This window comes from Strongylocentrotus purpuratus, unplaced genomic scaffold, assembly GCF_000002235.5.
Source record: "Strongylocentrotus purpuratus isolate Spur 01 unplaced genomic scaffold, Spur_5.0 spur5_scaffold_11, whole genome shotgun sequence".
Taxonomy (NCBI): Eukaryota; Metazoa; Echinodermata; class Echinoidea; order Camarodonta; family Strongylocentrotidae; genus Strongylocentrotus; species Strongylocentrotus purpuratus.
In genome coordinates, this window is record NW_022145596.1 from 1,247,243 (window position 1) to 1,265,534 (window position 18,292).

At 37.8% G+C, this 18,292-nt stretch overlaps 2 protein-coding genes across 4 annotated transcripts in view; one reads left to right on the forward strand and one right to left on the reverse strand.

Moving 5' to 3' along the window:
- Positions 1-447, reverse strand: part of LOC100892609 (jouberin) — a 29,634-nt gene extending 29,187 nt beyond the window's left edge. For all 3 annotated transcript variants that reach the window (XM_030980295.1, XM_030980297.1, XM_030980294.1), the window contains exon 1: positions 339-447. In XM_030980295.1, coding sequence (XP_030836155.1) covers positions 339-351 — 13 coding nt within the window. In that variant the 5' untranslated portion in view covers positions 352-447. The remainder of the gene's footprint in view (positions 1-338) is intronic.
- An 8,598-nt stretch (positions 448-9,045) lies between these two features.
- Positions 9,046-15,798, forward strand: LOC578566 (piRNA biogenesis protein EXD1). The gene is made up of 9 exons (XM_030980298.1): positions 9,046-9,132; positions 9,673-9,773; positions 10,136-10,216; positions 10,807-10,950; positions 11,551-11,736; positions 12,694-12,928; positions 13,355-14,176; positions 14,641-14,783; positions 15,514-15,798. The coding sequence occupies exons 2-9, from the start codon at positions 9,696-9,698 to the stop codon at positions 15,667-15,669; spliced, it is 1,845 nt and encodes a 614-aa protein (XP_030836158.1). The 5' UTR covers positions 9,046-9,132; positions 9,673-9,695; the 3' UTR covers positions 15,670-15,798.
- Positions 15,799-18,292: the final 2,494 nt, after the last annotated feature.

Here is an 18,292-nt window from a genome sequence, read left to right on the forward strand (position 1 = left end):
AAGGGATGTCCCTTTGTCTACCTGAGGAACTGTATATTTTGTCCGCTTTCATTGTCTGTCATGTTCATAGTGTATGCTTTGCTGGAGTGGTTGATTGTAGGAGTGCGAGTGAAAACAACATTCTTTTCCTTTGCCGTCAATCACAAGGGCGTGCCAACACAATATCCAGTATATGGGACCGTTATTAGCAGATTGAAACCCTTGGATACGAGTAACGCTTTCAGGATTTCACGACGGATACACTTGCGATCTGTGATATCAACCTTAAAAAATGACCGTGGGATCATATATTAAGAAATATTACGTACGAATTCTTAATATGATATACACAAACTCACCTTTTGTCTCCATATTTCAGCCGTTTTCCAATTGTTCTTGTTCGTATGCCATAGTCACATTCAAATATGCGGTAATGCAGCGATCGGAAGATATCGATATCAGAATTTCATAAAACAAAACAAAAGAAAAATAGTAGACAAAAACATCAGCAACAACAAAGCTCTTGGGTGTGGCCAATGAACTTCGAAATTCGATGCGTGTGGCCCGTGACCTAGAGTTTGTCTCCTGTACAAAGTACCAAATAAACATAACCATTTTTTTGCAGTTTTGCATTCATATCGCACCAAATGGGGAGATATATATCAAAGTTACAAACTAGTATTCCTCCACAAATTTTATTTTGTTTCATATATGCGAGGAATATTAGATCTACTAGTATTTTTGTTTTTGGATGGATTCTTGATACCAGAATTCTCTGGGCGGGTTAAATTGTGTCACAACTTCACAAGTATACAAGCAAACAAGCCACACTCACAAAAAAAAAGGTTGTTTGGGCGCATGAGCCTACATTGGTTTAATAACTTAAAATCTCTGGCAATTATTATAAGCAAGCAAAAGAAAAGGAGGGGGAAATCGCGGGGGATATCAGATTTGGTTTGGACGGGGGTGTGCCGCTCAAGCCTCGAAACCCCTACCCATTATTTGGAATCATTATGGGGCATTTTTTTCTCGAAAAAGACCCATTTTCCACAATTTTCGGGTGTTTTGCAAATTTTGAAAAAACGGATCCATTTTTAATGGTATTTTTTTTAAAAGTGAGACCCACGTTTGGGTTTTATGTGTGAAAAAGTGACCCATTAGAGCGGCACACCCTGTATGTCCTAATATGTGAGTACCCCCCCCCCTCCCCTATCGGCCTTCCCCTTCCTCTGTACCCCTTCCTCCACCAGTTTCAGAGGGCACCGGGCACCACCCCCTTCTCCAGCGAATTCCAGCAGCAACTATAACGCTATAACTATATATGCCACATCATTTATCAGAACTAAAGAACCTAATTAGCTTGGAAATCTATACAATCCATAATGATCGATGTCGTCCCTATGTTTCTTCTTTTTAATAATTCACATATTTCTAGGGGGCATTGAATCATGAACCCATAAACTCGTAAGTACTGGTCACTTAAGTACAAATAATGAAATTAATGCCAATAATAGCCAATAATAGCCGGCCTATATTTTCGACAGTCAACTCAACTGATTCAGTTAACAAAGTTTAACATACCTTAATTATTGCTTTGAAAGTTGATAACAGTGCACATGCCTATTACGTCTATTTTTGAAGTGCCTCTATACGAATGAATCCATTAACCTGTCACGAATAATTGTATTTCAATAGTAAGAATGAAAATTGCATATAACGTCTTGCAAGTTAGATAGGGCAAGCCAATGAAGCCATACTGAATGATCAGATGATCGTGTAATTTTATTTGGAAGTATAACGGACCCCAATTCATAATCTATTCTAAAATCAAAGTTTCCTTCAAGTAATATCTTTGTTGTCATGTTGAATTTAATTTTTAAAAAAGAGATTGAAAGCCCTCGGGTTAGAGACATCCATTTACCGAAGACAGAGAGCAGAGATGATTCAAATCTTTAATTTGACCGGGTGGATATCATTAATTTTGTAAAACGCATTTGTAACAAGGGGAAAATGTATCAAATATAATTTTGTATCATCTGTTTAGAGGAAAAAGGGCTTTAGTCCAAATCATTTAACAAATAATTAAAGTCCTTTCAGTAGTCATACGCGGAGGAGAAGGTGGTAAAAGACCCAAAAGACAGAAACTCATCAGGGGATCAAACGAACTCAAAGCCCAAGAAAACTTGGGGATCGATGTCCGAGCTCCACAGGATGTAAGACGGAATGACCAAAGCCAAAACTTGCGCCTAGGATTGATCAGAAAGTGATAACAACATTATTACTGTCCAATAGTAAGTATGGGTGTCCAGACGCAGGGGGGGGGGGGGGGTTAAACCCCCCTCTTGGTATTTTTTATGTGTGTATTTTGGAGGAAAACACCCCCCTTTCGTTTTCTTTTTTAATATTAAAAAAACAAAAACAATTATATCAATGGCTGAGTTGACCTTACCCCCCCCCCCCCCCCAAACGGAGCCAAATGACAAATTTTCAAATTTCGAGACCAAAAAAAAAAAAAAAAAGTGTCCTCTTACCCCCTCCCCCTGAAAAATTAAAAAAGTGAGAGAACAAAATAAGTGTAAAGCAATTACTGACTAAAGACTGCAACAAACGGCTCTTTTTCGGCTCTGGAGGGCCCAAGAGTGCAGCGTTTAGACAAATAAAAATGCAAAAATCTTTTCGCTCGGGAGCTAAGCTCCCGAGCATAATATTTTTCAAAGTGTACAGTAAATATTGTAGAAAAGTGAAGTGTGAAAAAGGTATATTGCTTCTTTTTATACTATATTGTACAAAACTTCAAAACCTGTGAGGGGGTAGTCACTTTCGTCACCTTCACCCCTCTCGTTCACTATGCTTCCTCGCCCTGGCGTAATGATGGGGGGGGGGGGGGGGGGGGGGGGGGGGGGGGGGGGGGGGGGGGGGGGGGGGGGGGGGGGGGGGGCTTGGGAATAGTTCCCCCTAATAAAATTCAAACTTGATTTATTTCTAACTCGATACCAGTGATCGACAATTGTTGCTAAATTGGCATGGTTTCCCTGAAATTCCGGGGGCTCTGCCCCCTGAACCCCACCAAGGGCCCTAAGGCTGACCTCTGGTTGCTCATCTGACCATTACTAAATGCCTAAAACCCCTGAACTTCATGGGCTATGCCCCTCGACCCCACGCCAGGAAGTCTTGTTTTGGAGGTTTTGGGGTTCTTATCAGATGTATACAATTTGGGGTTTATTTGGCTGGGATTAAGTTATTAAACAAATGTTCTGGAAGGGGAAGTCTGGTATATCATGGGTCTTATCTGTATTACTGAGGGGGTGTAGACTGAACAATGGTATGGTATGATATGGTATGGGGTTTTAGTCGAGATAAATTTCAATTAAATTTGTTTCTCAAGTTCACCATAACATTTTTTTTTTCTTCAAAACCCTACCCTCAAAACCTCATTTGTTCGAAACTGAAAGTGAAAGGCAACTAAAAATGTCAAGTTACGTTGGTGCTCGAATTCAAATTGAAACAAGAGAAGGAAAATATGAAGGCATACTTCATTCCATTGACCCAGTCACAAAAATGATTTCAATTAAACAGGGTAAGTAGGCCTATAACAAATCTTGACTTGAAGTAGGTCTAGATCATTTTTGTAGAGCCTCAGTCCCACATGCTAAGATTTATGTTTGTTTATATGATGTCAAGTAAAAGCGTGACCGTGATGGGTGTTTTGACCGGATACATGTTGTCGTTATGAAATGATATGAAATACACTTCTCTGTTAGTATTTAAGTGTCTTATATATTGGGAGATCTTTAGCTAATTTTGGTTGTGTCTAGTGTAGAGGTGTTGTGGTCGAGTGGATACGTCGCCGGACTGTCGATCACAAGGTCCGCGGTTCAAGTCCCGCCGCCGCACTAATGTCCTTTGGCAAGACATCGATCTACATTTGCCACACTCCACCCAGGTGAAGTAAAAGGGTACCTGGTAGGAATTTAATCCTTGAAACGCTGCGTGCATTACAGCTGCACTGCTAAAGCCAGGGTAATTATGCTGCATTATTGTAGACTTGGAGACTTCTGATAAAGTAAGTGTTAGGCTAGGCAAATTCATGCAAAAAAATATATTCAAAAAATCGACTTGAAAACACATCACACAATTAGTCTTAACCGAGTCAGGAGCAAATATGAAGAAATTATATTTTTAAATGTTGTAAAACCAAAGATATAAGAAAAAAACTGACCAAGTATCTGTACTAAAAATCGTACATGTAAAATTGGTCGTAGACATTCGACAGCTGAATATGACGCGCACGGTTGCATTACGTGCGTTCTCAAATCCAAAATCGTACCTCACACACACAATCTCGCCATACCGCGAATGGTCCGTCTTGGGGAGCTAGCCGGCTGAGAGTTTGCAGCGATACCAACGCAGCTTCGGAGCTCCGCAGCGCGCCATTTTAGCGGGACTCGGAAAGGTTTGCGATGGGAAGGCAGCGGCCTAGCTTTTTGCCCAAACAACGCTAGATCGGCTGCTGGCAAAATGAAAATAACTACGATCGAGAACATCGTCGGTTTCTTAACTTTTCAGTGAGATAATTCTGAATTCTAATTGAGACTATATAATAAATTAAATCGACAAAGAAACCTCGGTAGAACTCTTATAACTATACAAAAGCTTGTTTATTTCTTCATTTGACATTTTGTTTTCGACCATTTTTTCGTGCGCGAGTCAATGTAAACTATGTATTACCAAACTTTCAACACGCAAGGAACGGGGAACACTCGCGGACCTCGTAACAAATTCGTTGCAAAAAAAAATTTCAAGGGTGATTTTGAAGCATTGAAGAACATTGGCGCTGCAATGCGCAGAAATATACTTGAAAGAAACTTAAAAAATAATACCTGAATTTTCAGAAAATCGTATTTGTATTAGTGTACCTAGATGTGACTTGTTTATAAATCAGATTTTATGAAGATTTGTCGGGAAAAATGTCAATTTTTTCCGTTTGGTGGTCATTTCTAGGCTAATATTTTAAAAGTTGCATCAGTAATGGGCCCGATGTTTCTCTTATCGTACTCGCAAGTTATTTCTACATAGATTAAACATAGGATGGTTAGGGTAAGACCAGATAACATTATAAAAAAGATATATCCTTCCACCCTCCCATATCCAAGTTTAAGGCTGATTATTGCCGACCCACCGCAGCAAGGCCATTCAGATTTTCGTACGGGCGCAAAGCGCCCTCTAGTGCCCCATGAATGTGCCTAGTTAGGCGCTATATAAGCAAGGATAATTAGTATTATGCTTGTTGAGAATAATTCCCTTGGCTTTTCATTCTTCACCTTCTTCGTCGTCTTCTGAGTTATTCATCGTCTTCTTTTTCTTTTTCTTCTCCTTCCTCCTCCTCCTCCTCTGGGGCTCTTATCCGCAGATGTGTCTTGCATGAATTCTTAATTGGCGTTGATGTCAATGTGTGACAGTTGATCTGACAAGATAGACAGTTGATCAGACAAGATAGAATAGACTTTAGATCTACTTTGAATGCATCCATCAAGAAGAGTGAAAAACTTTATCAATATATGAGCATGGACTGGCACTGTTTATTCCTTATTTCCAGCCACTGCATTGCCATCTGGCCAGAAGTTCCTGGGTCTTCTCAACTTCTATGGACAGGAAATTATTGAATGTAAGTTTCAAATTTTGTTTGTTTTCAAATTGATTATGCTTTAGGGAAATTTTAATGGACTTCCAAGATCCCTACCCCCCTCCCCCCCCCTCAAAAAAAAATAAAATAAAAATAACCTGACAACTAGTGTTTAAACAACTGCAAAAGTTTTAAATAGACAAATAAATGGAAGGATAATCTGTCGGAAAAATACCTATGACATTAATTAAACTTTTGGAAATGCTAACTAAATTGCAAAAGTGTTCGCATATACAATCCTGATATGACCCAGCAAGCAAGAGACAGATGTAAAAAATGACCATGGTGCAAGACCTAGAAGCTGGGACACCCCTCCCCCCCCCCCCCCATACACACACCTTGAAGTTAGATCTGGAACTTTGAAGCTGGAGATGGCTTTCTTCCAGAAGCTTTGGTAGTCAATGTATTCAAGTGTTTAAAGCTTAGTGTCTACAGCATCTTATGAAATTATAATTCACATTCTATATAATTAAACATAAGTATGAAACCAATCCAAAATTCAGAGCCTGGTTTTATTAAGTCCATAAACAACAAAAGTGGCCCAGCTGTCTAGGCAGGCAATATGTAAAATCTGATGTTTCTGTAAAACTTGAGATACTTAAAATTATCTGTTTTATTTCATTTTTTTTGCAGTAAGGGTTGTAGAGGAGAATGAATTGCCACAAGCATCAAACAACGGTCATGAACAGAAGGAAACTCAAGTACCAAAAGCTAGGAGCTATGAAGATCCAGAAAACCCTGAGATATTTGATGATTACCAGCAAGGCTATCAACAGGTGATTTAAGGGATAGGGACATCATAGACATAGTCATGTACATTTGATTCCCAAATGCTATCTTTCTTTTATGGTATTTCAGTGGAGGTTGATTCTTTGTATACCTATTAGTCCTACATCTTGCGTACAATTAACCCATCCCTGAAGGAAACTATGCAATCTTGTATTAAGCCTCTGAAAATAAGAATATTTCAGTAGTCGATGAGTAAATAGATCCATGAACTGCTATTCATATTATAATTGAACAGTACCACCTTTTCTCATTACATATAATTTGTTTCTAAAAAGATAACTTATCTTCCTAAATCGTACTTGAAGATTGAGATTTTATTGCCATGCCTTCCCTTTGATCTTTTTCCATGTAGGTGAACTCCTACACAGAAGATTGGGGTCATGATCCTGGTCCTCCTTACAGTGAAGAAGTTATTATTCCTCAAGAGCCAGAGGACAATAGGTATGTATGATGGCCTAACCGCCTAGGAGGCGAGTTGGCTCGGTCAATAAAAGCATCTGCCTGTCGAACCAATGATTGTGGGTTCGAATCCAACCCAGGTGGATGAATGAAGTCTGCGTTGTGTGTTGACGTGCCCCTCCCCTGTTTCATAGATGCAGGCTATATTATAGTGGAAAACAATCCTTCCTTCAGAAAACATGATAAATGGAGGCCCCGTGTAGAGGAGATTCACCACCTTTGCACGTTAAGAACCCACCGCACTACTTCCTATAAGAGTAGGGAAAAATTTTGGTGCAGTGGTCCACCTGCACACCCCCAATTAGTTATACCAGGAGGAGAGACCTGAGGGTCTCAGTGATTTATTTCATTTTCCCTCCGAGACACAAAATACTTAGTAACAGTTCATACCTGCGGGATGCGAGAGGGGGAAATTATTAGGTCAAACAATCAATTCTCACTATTCAAAGAAATAAGTGGTTGATAGCTAGTCAGTCTGTCATATACCAAGTTGAAAGTCCTACTTTAAGCTTTAAATGTCAAAGATAAGGCATTTATCAAGAAGGATGTTCCTGTACTTGTTTTACATACCATCACAATAGTCTGGTAACTCATCATATTAGTGGACTCAGGGAATATTGAGTAGACTGTTTCAAACATTTGAATCCTACTTTTCACAAGAACATCATTCCTCAAATGTTTAAACAAGACTTATTAAAAAAATGTCCCTTTGTGTATAGTAAGAAAGATTTTGTTTCATTATCGTTCTGTCTCTATCTTTGTCTCTCTCTATATATCTTTCTGCCTCCCCCCCCCCCCCCCAGACCAGAGGTACATTCTACAGACCTGCCCGACCAAGCTGTGTGTGAAGGGATATCAGATCTGAGTATTAACGACAGAAGTCCCTTATGTCAGCCTCAGCAATCCCCGCCACCATCCAGACGTGATGGTAAATCATTCACATTTAATTCAGCTCGGGTCAAAACATTTGTTATTGTTGAGTAGAAAATGGGTTTAATTTGAATAGAATTTCATTAAGAAATTTCATGGTTAGAGAAATGTTATTTGTTATACGAACTAAAAGAAAAGTTAAAAAAAAAAAAAAATTGGTTCTTCATAATCATAATCATATATCTTGTTTTTTAAATTTCTATCAATAGATACCACAACAGAAAGCAACCAGAGGAATTATATTCTAATCAGTCAACATGATGCTGTCTTTGATCAAGCTGTAAGTAGCACTTTCTTTGTGAATGACTGTTTTTCATGCTTTTTCTACAAAATGTTTGTGCTTCAGTAATTAATTTTTGTAATGTATACATCAGAATGAAACAATTTCTTAAACACTTTAAACACTTTTTATATTTCAGGCCCACCATGGCTGATAGTCAACAGTTTTGCCTAGAAAGGAAGCATTTGATGTGGTTATGATTGACTCTCCTGTTGTTTTAATGCCTTACATCTACTTCCTAGAGAACTCAGTACTAATTAACATTTTCAATTCATACCAGATATTAATACCAGAAGTTTAGTACAGTCAAACCTGTCTATAGCGACCCCGGCCCCCCACTCAGTGTTATTTAGGGTACGCATATGCTCGTACCCTCTTTTTGAAAGCACCCCCTATCTGAGGACTGCCAACATTTCCAAACCCCCCTTTTGCGGGCTTTTCGCGGGCTTTTCCTGCCTTGGAGACCCCCTAAATCAGGAAAAATGCTCAATGTACCCCCCTAAATTCGGAATAATTTCTCAGGAGTGCAAAGAGATGAGAGAAAAAAAGAAAAACACCCCCTTTTTAAAGAAATCTCAGGGTGAAAAGTCAAATACACCCCTTTTTTTACAATTTTTTTACAATTCTCGGGCTGGACTTCTCGGGCACGAAAAATATCCCTTTACCGGACATTTTGGCAACACGCATGCGGTCATTCCGACCTCTGAGTGGGGGGCCGGGATAGCGGCCGCCCAAGGGAAACACAAAAAGTGGCCTTTGTAGACAGGTTCCTTTAGTACATGATTCAATGGGAAACCATTTTCAAGGGTAACAAAGATTGTGGCCTTTGTAGACAGGTGGTCACTAATGCAGGTTGATCATCACTTTAGGAAGAATATCCCTCTAATATCTCTACTAATTTCCTATTCCAATCACCACCCACTAGATCACAGACATGGAGCAGCAGAGTGCCATAGGGCTAGTACTGAAGGGATCAAGACTTGGAAGGAAGGGCAAACTCTCTCTTGTCCTGGTAAGATTACACCTTGCTTCAAGAAAAATGCAAAGAGGAAAGTTATACTTGTTTGTACAATGGGTGTATTAACACATTGCCTATGGAACCCAGGTGGTTACTGTACAAAGCCTATGGGTATGAGCTCATTTGGTTGTCAACTGGTTAAATGTTTTGTTTTGCTGAACAATGCCTTATCTTGAACATCATAGACAAATTAAACATCTTCTATACTCCCTTAGTATCTGCTTTTCTAAATAATCATTTTTCCCAATATTTTGTCTGATGCAATCGCTACATGTACTTTTATCAAACTCTATTTTCTCTTATTTTCATCTGTCCATTGCTTCTAAATTTGTGTGACCTTTTTCTGAAAAATGTTCTTGTGATCCTGCTATGTTTCTTGCCCCTCCCCCCTCCCATTCTCTCTCTGTCTCTCTGTCTCTCTCTGTCTCTCTGTCTCTCTCTGTCTCTCTCTGTCTCTCTCTCTCTCTCTCTCTCTCTCTCTCTCTCTCTCTCTTGTGCTCTCATCTCAATCTGTTTTACCTCCTGCATCACTAGGTTCTTTGTGATGAGCAGTGTATATGTTTGATGTGCTGGCGGTTCCATCCCTCTTCACTAGGAAGTTCATAGACATTCTACAAGCTACTAATATTACCAAGGTAAGGAGAGCCATCAACATGGGCAAACATTCTGCTAGTGATTTAGCTCATTTGAACATTTCATATTGAAAGAGCATTTCTGTCAAAGAACTTAGCGGTATACTAGTAAGTTGTTATTCTTCAGAAGTTATAGTAAATCTACAAGACATTGATATTTCCACTATTTTCCAGTAACCCTCTCTTTATTGTAAAGTTTCCAACTCTAGTTTTGAGGTTAATATGAAACTTGAGCATTATTAATGAAAACTCTTACATTGGGCCAATTTAGCGCAAGCTCCTTGCAAAAAGAATGCAAAACATTGTGTACCACATTTTCTGCTATTGTTTCAAGAAATGTGTTTTATTTTGTGATTCCTTTTCAGGTGATCCATGACTGTAGATTTGTGTCAGATCTTCTCTATCACCACTATGGCATAGAACTGAACAGTGTGTTTGATACACAGGTAGGAATTCACCTATACCAGGCTTTTATTTATGAAAGCAAATTCATAGACATGTAAGATTGAATAAGATATACATTTAATGCCATGTAAATGCTGTGAAGCTGTAAGTGCAATGGTTATTGAGTGCCTTGAACTATGAATTGGATTTGGGCAAATGCAAATGCAAGTAATTGATTAGTGTAAATTATATTGTTAAATGTGAAAGATCATGTGCCACATAGAGTTAATGATAATGAAAATGTGTATGAACTGCAAACAAGATGTCCCTGCTAAGTTATTGGTTTTAGGTTCTAGCAAACACTACATTTCGGGGGGTGACATGCTTTCGAGTAATAGCAATTTAAATTGCTTTTGTCACCCCTGACCAGCAGACTGTATCCTTCTCTCTATCTCCTCTCCACTTTCCTAAAGCTGTTTGAATGTATTATGAAATGTCTATGTATTATCTGATTGTCATACTCACTGTATGTTTTTCCGATTGGTCAAATAAATAATAATAATAATAATTTCAAAGGAAATTAACATGCCTGACTAGCCATGCAGACATTTATAGATTGCTTGATTATTATTTTTTGTCTTTCTATTCACAGGTAGGAGACATACTAATCAAGAGAAGACAGTATATGGGGGATTTCCCCCGGAATGTTAGTGGAACAACACAGTGCATCCTAGAGTACCTTGAAATCAGTATCCATGACATTGCTTTGCACCTAGAGAACACACAACGTATTGAAGTGAGTAGCAATTAAGCTCTATATGTTTTGGTCGTTGTTAGGTTATGATCTAATTAGCCTTCTTACTGAAATTTTATTTTCCTCTTGTCTACATATTATTGATTACATAATTTGATAAGCATTTAAAAAGCAAAATGATAAGCCTAAATATAAAAGTAGATGAACAGACATACTGGTATTGAGAGAATATTTTACTCTCTTGCAGTTCACAGTTAAGTTTTAAAAGTTTTTTTTTCCCCCCCCCTTTTTTTTCTTTCTGTCTTCCTGTTGTACCACTTCATTTATATTTAATTATTTATATACTTTGGGGACAAGCCTTTGATAGGCCTTTGGCCTTTGTTTGTCGCCTGCTTTTTGAAACTTCTGTTCTGTTGTGTTATTTGTTGGAATTGACTTTGTATTGTAAATGTTTGTTAGTGTGATTTTTATCAAAATGTGAAAATAAAATGAATTGAATTTAAATTGAAAGATGTAATATATGAATTTGAATGATAGCCTACTAACAGTATTCATTACACGTTTAATATCAATTGTATGATCTGTGTAATGGTGCTGGAACTCGGCTCAGTAGATTACAAACTTTCTTTTTGTTTTTTTCAGGAAGACGAATCATCTTGGTTCCAGCGCCCTCTCTCTAAAGTGAACATCCGTTGCGCTCTCTTGGATACTGTATACCTGCTGCGTCTAAGGGAGGCTATCACTGAACAACTCATGGCAGAAGTCACCTGTGGTATTGACATCTATCTGACGATCGAACGTGATAGGCTGGAAGTAGACCCAAAGAAGGTAAATGGCAATATTTATAAATGTTTTCTTGCACTATTCTTTTGAACTTGAAATGTAGTTACATTTGCTTGCTATATTGATATGAAATCTTCTAGGGCACCTCTGTCCCATAACAAGTCAATTATCTAAAAGCAGAAAATCCTAATAACTAACAAAAGAAGTTTGAAGGAAAATGGTCATGAAGGTCTTGATATCCTGAAGGATTCTTCAAAACCTCTCTCCAGGACTACCAGCCCCTATACAACTAACCTGTCACTCCTCCCCCAACAAATGCCAACCAACTAATAACCCCTACATGTAATTCAGAGTAGCATGAAATAAGGGGGGAGGTAATTGTTCTAGGAGTCTTTTATTTGTGGGTGTTTTAACCTCGATATATCTTGGGCAGGACCGCAGCAATAATTTTGGAAACATATATAAAACATCATGATAAGTGATTAATTATCATAAAAATCTTGACAAGATAGTCTCTTTTGTCTTCCATATGCTTTAAATCTGGAAAAATAAAATACTTAAAGCCCTTCTAAAGTGCTATGAGCCCCAAATTCGTCAACAGTTATGATGGCACAATTTCAGTTATATTGTATCATAATGTGAAAGAGGATGTCATTTATTAGACACCCCCCCCCCCCCCAAAAAAAAAAATGTGTTTGAAGACAAATATTAATAGAACAATACATAATTTGCGTTTTTTCTGTTGTACGCAGAAAACCTAAATTTTGTATTCTTTCAACAATATTCGAGTTCAAACACATTTATTTTGAAAATCCTTGCACAAATGTTTCTTAAATGACATCTTCTTTCACATTATGATACAATTTAAGTGAAATTTTGCCATCAAACTTTTGGGGCTCCCAACACTTTAGAGTGAAAAAAAGCCAGTTGATGCATGAGGCAATATACGACTGTACAAAGTGTGGTTCATTGCTGTCATCATTTGTTTCTGATTTATTGCAGTTATCTTCCAGAGCTTCCTATGTTCCTAGAGAGTTGATCAATGATCTTCATCGCAGGGTCACTCAGATGGGAATGTCTAGCACCAGGGTCAAACCCAAAGAGCTGTCTTTCCCTCCACCTTCATTAGCCAACCCCGGTCAAGAGCAAGGTCAGCCCCCTCCCAAGGGCCCATCAGGTAGGGGCATATCCCTGGATGCTTCTAGGGGATTTCAGAAGACATCTCCAGGAAGGTCAGGTAAGGAAGTTACACAGCATCTTCTTCAGCATCATGTTCAATTTACTGAGACGTTGACTTCAGGCAGTGGAGATGTAGCTACCCATGTTATTATCATCTTGAAAATGAACCTAAGGAGATGACAGCAAGTTGACCCTTTACATAATTTCCAAAATGATTAAAATAGTATTCTGCTTTATAGGTGGTTTGAACTGTTGAAACAAGCTTCTGAAATCAAGTGTAACTTTTGATGTGGTATAAATAATCTGAAGCATAAACTTTATGTAAAGCTACATTTCAGTTATCTCATGATAAAAGAATGTGTTGAGACTCTGACAATGGCTTATTGGCTATTTATTACTCATTTCATATTAAGCTTTCACTATGTTTCAAAGAAATTTGTTAATTTAATGCTATTTCTAATTTCATTTTCTTTGATCTCATCAGCCAAACCTTCTAATCATGAGCCCCCTAGACCACCGCTGATGATGGGTGTGACACAGACAGAGGAAGAAGAAGAGAGCAATGAAGAAGTGTCGAGTGTGAGCTCTGATGACTCTGATGAAGCTTTTGCAGACAGTACTGAGAAGGAGCTTTGGCAACAGAGGTATTCTAAGAACATCAAGTCTGTGACTCTGAAAGAAGCTTTGACTGCCAAAGAAGAGAGTGATGATATGCTTCCAGGGTATCAAGGTGCAACAGGTTCCATCCTTGATCATCAGAGACTTATACATCAGCAACCAAAGAGCTGTACAGCTAAACATACAGTGCCTTCCAGAACAGTTCCAGACAGCACAAGTGTTTCTGGTCCAAATTGGATGAATGAGACTGATAAGCCAACACACAAATTCTCCACAGAGCACAGTTTAAGATTGACCCAGGGCCGTTTTAGATCTGCTGATATGACTGATCATTCGTACTCACAGGGACCAGGTTCTGTAGCGCCACCCAAACTATCAGATCTTCAGCAAGGTTCCGCCGTATCAAAAAGGTTAACCAACATGCAACATCCAGATGCACCCCAGAGGCATCCTAGCCACGATCAGGGCACGGTCTCAGGACAGGCATCTTATGCTGATGCCTTATCAGGCAAGAAGAAAGAAGAAGAAGAAGAGCTGAAGGTGAAAGCTAAGAGGACATTGAAGGCTATAGGGAAGGCTCTGGCAGCAGGGGAGAACTTCAGTGAAGATGTTGAGGAGGATAAAGATGATGGTGCCTCTCGAGTTGATCCACACAACGGATTCGATGGATACTCATCCTATGGTCAAGGTAAGTGTGTGATGTCTGTTGTACTGTAAAGTATGTCTGTAGATGTTACCCAACACAAGCAAGTACAGTAGAAGAGCTACATGATACTATAGTGCTTGATACATATCTCTACATGCAGTGGAGTGGAGAAAGAAGGTCCAATTCAAAGATCCCATGATATTGTATTTCACAGCAAATACAAAGAATAAATATGAAATTTCAACAAATAGAGTACGGAAGTGTAACATCATACTAGCCAGTAGCCAAGATGTCAATGTTACTGGTTCCAAACAATTCTGTGCTAAACAATGATGGGGTGGTCACACCAGCTCCAAACATGGTATTTGCCCTGCTCCAGCATTTAACCTGGATGACAAACGAATATGATGTAAGCACTTCAGTACTCTATTCATCATGGCGCATTACAGATGTTCACTATTATTATCATATTATTATTTACATGTTTGTCTTAAATTCATTTTCAGGGTATTCTGGATTCAACTGTCGGAACAAGAATGTATCAGAGAAGGCCAGTTCAGATCAGGGTTCAGTCCGTGCCACGTCAGGAAGGGGCAGAGCATCTCTCTTCAACCAACAATCCCAGGTCTTGAATGCAAGACAATCACAGGTGAGATACAAAGTAGGCATTTTCTACTAAAGGCCTGTTCTCATTTTCCTGCGGTAAAGCACAGTGGTTGTACCACAGGTTTTTAAAAAAGTGTACCGTACTGAATTTCACATTTTTGGACCATTGTTGTATGCTGCTAATTTTTTCATACCCTCTTGCCATTCATATATTTTAAAAAGTTAATAAAAAACGCTGCGTTTTACCACAGAATATCTGAACAAGCCATAAGCGACAATTTATTTTTGTATTTCATTCTTTTTAAAAATTTATTTAGAAGTTACTATACCCATTAAAGGACAATTGGTCTACATTTGGTAGTTTTAAATTTGGATTCAATGCAGTCATGAGAAGATGTATGGTACTAGATGCATGAGCAGAGAATAGACAGATTTCTGCACCTCTTCTGCCTTTTAACAATTACTATGTGGTCCTTGTCTCTAGGAATGAGGCAATGAGCATAAAATCCAACAATAAGGAAGGTATTACAAAATTGAAAATCACTGTTTTCCATACAATTGACATTGGAAAGAGGGAAAAAAACTGTCAACATAGCTTCTGACATAATATATTATTTTCAGATACATACCTTTATAACGAAATATAACGTTACAAATATAGTATTACTGTTGCCAAGTCAATGCTATGTACTGCTTGTTAGTATAAAGATCTAACAGGATGTAATTATTCAACTTTTAGTTGCTTATTCTTGTTACTTCTCTTTTCTGAACAGTTACAGAATCGAGCACCAGGAGGGTTGGGAATGAGACGTCACACTGGATTTCGCACCGTTCAAGTTGATTTCCCCACTGAAGAAGAGATAGAGTCTGCTCCAGACAGTGTACCCATTGCAGTTGGCAGTTCCTTCTTATCACAGAGAGCAATATAGTCACTCAGATAACACTTAAAGCCTGTCTGTACTAGTTTGCCCAGGAGGGATGAGACCATACAGCGTGGTCACTGACAGATGGCTATCTCATCAACTCAGCTCTCAATTAACTTAAGAAAAAGAGGATCATGGGGGGGCCATCAGGCACCACTTATGCATTGTTTTCTATACAGTGCGTCCCAGAAAAAATGAAACTGAGAATCATCAATGTTTTATCATAACTTAATCACAATTATAATTAATAAATGACACATATGTGTAAAGCTTAGATCCTCCTCTTTCATTTGATTCAACTCGTATGATGCATATTTCACGCTTAAATTTTCTTGTTTAAATTGTATGTTCTGTCAAATTTGACATTCAGTTTTTCAGTATCTCACAAAAAAATTATTTTGTGTAGCGCCCTCTGCAACAGAACTCAACTATCCCTTTAAATGGCAAGACAGTTATTCAAAATATGACTTTAATTCATTTTGGATGAAAAGAGAGTTTTAATTTGATTTGATTTGATTTGTAAATTGAACAATACCGGAAAGATAAGGTAAAAGAGATTTTGCTTTGATTTTGATCTTCTGCTAAGCATGCAGCAAAAAGTCCAGCAGACAAAAAATTCCATTGTCTTTAAAAAATTCTGTACGTATTATGTTTATTTAACTTTTTATCACAGTTTCAGGTTTTCAAATATTTGTTTTAAGGAAATATTGAGGTTTGACTAGAGCCATACAAATTATATAAAAGAAATCGTAATTTTGTTTTGCTTCCTAAAAATCCTGAATGGTATGATTTTTTAGAGATGATAAAAACAAGGAAACTTCCCATTTCTAAAAAACCCAACATAAGGAGGAACCTAAACATTATTTGTAGGAGTACATGTATATTTTGCAAGAGTGCAGGTTTTCTATTATTTCACATCTTGATATTCACACAGTTCAGTGACAGAAATTTGACCAGCTCTAAAGATTGCCTTTATGTTTATGTCAGTGAAAAAAAGAATAAAAAATGAATAAAAAAGAGCAGAAACATGTTTAGTGCGATATAAGCCTTGCATTGTAACTGAAAGGAGATTAGTGGTCTCTGTACATAAGATTTAAATTAATTTATTATAGTTTAAGATATTTATGACAAGATTTGTTGGATTTTGTCTTTTCATGGTCTTTGAGTTATGAACCTTTGAAGATATTCGAGTCCCGCTGTTGCACTAATGTCCTTTGGCAAGACATCGATCTACATTTGTCACACTCAACCCAGGTGATGTAAATGGGTACCTGGCAGGAATTAATTCCTTGAAATGCTGGAGCGCTGTTTAAACAGCAGCTAGGCTAAAGTCAAGGTAATAACAAATGCGCTTTGGAATAGAATTATCTAGATAGACGGCGCTATAGAAATGCCTATTATTATTATTATTATAATTACGCCCGTGTATGAAGTTGCTTGAATATACATGAACAAACTAATTTGATTTTTAGTGTTACATAGGCCAAATGCCATATGGAAATATTATGACTTCAATGTGGTATTTGACAATTTCAAAGGCACTTTTGAAGTCCAGAGATTTGTTTCATCATTTTGTGAAATGTGTTATAAGATAATCACACAAATTTAGTATTTCTGTAGTTTCTTCATTGATTTTAAACCATTCTTCATGCAAATTAAGCTGAAGTTACTATGCAAAGTTCATCTTCCATGATGCTACTAATAAATATAATTGGAACAAAATCTTCCATGATGCTAGCCTTATTTATCAACATCTCTATATCCCATCCCAATATGTTATCTGTACGTGTTCTTTTTCCCCCCCTTTTTTTACACAGGTGCATGAATCTCAATATTCGCACTTGTAAAGCCAGTTCTTTTGCCAAAGGGTACATGTACAAGTATTAGGGTTGAACCATTTGGGTGACTTGTGTTGTTTCAATCGATTTCTGTGTGAGAAGTCAAAAGCATTGATGTACACTGTATATAGTTTTGTGTTTACATATGTTGTTGTTTTGTTTTTTTGATTGTAAATAAAATGTTTTTTTATTGAAATGATTGTCAAAAGATGTTGATTCTATTGGATTCAACACGTATTATTTGTATTTGTGCAGGGAAAAAATTAATATTTATTTTTCGGGGGCTACTTTTCAAGCTTGCCTGCATAAAAATAACACTCTAAAATTTGTTTTGCATTGAACTCTATGCAAATTTACTGGGCTCTTTTCTGATTTTCGGGGGCTGTTTTAGGCATTTCGGGGGGCAAATTCGCCCTGAGCCCCCGTGTTTTTTTTTTCACTGTATTTGTGTATTGTGAGATTTCTGTGGTGATGATGAAAATCATGGATTTTGGGGTGATGTACTGTTTCTTTTGTCTCAAGGAATGAACGTTTTGGGTTTATGATATATATGTAGGAACAACTGCCCATCTCATTATCTCTCTCTCTCTTCCAGTCTCATCTTTATTTCAAGTACCGGTATAACTCTCTCAAATAACATCTCATGATATGATGGGAAGCTCTCTCTCCTTTTTCCTATATTTTTCTCTCTTGCTTTCTTTTTTCTTTCATTTCTTTTTATTACCCCCTATCTTTCTCTCTTCCCTCTCTATCTGTCTGTCTCTTTCTCTTTCTCTTGCATTTGCATTTTG

Excerpts from the sequence above, each read along its gene's own strand:
- LOC578566 (XM_030980298.1), top strand. The coding sequence starts at position 9,696 with ATGTTTGATGTGCTGGCGGTTCCATCCCTCTTCACTAGGAAGTTCATA. Across the intron at positions 9,774-10,135 it reads AAGCTACTAATATTACCAAG|GTGATCCATGACTGTAGATT; the intron begins GTAAGGAGAGCC and ends ATTCCTTTTCAG. Across the intron at positions 10,217-10,806 it reads ACAGTGTGTTTGATACACAG|GTAGGAGACATACTAATCAA; the intron begins GTAGGAATTCAC and ends TTCTATTCACAG.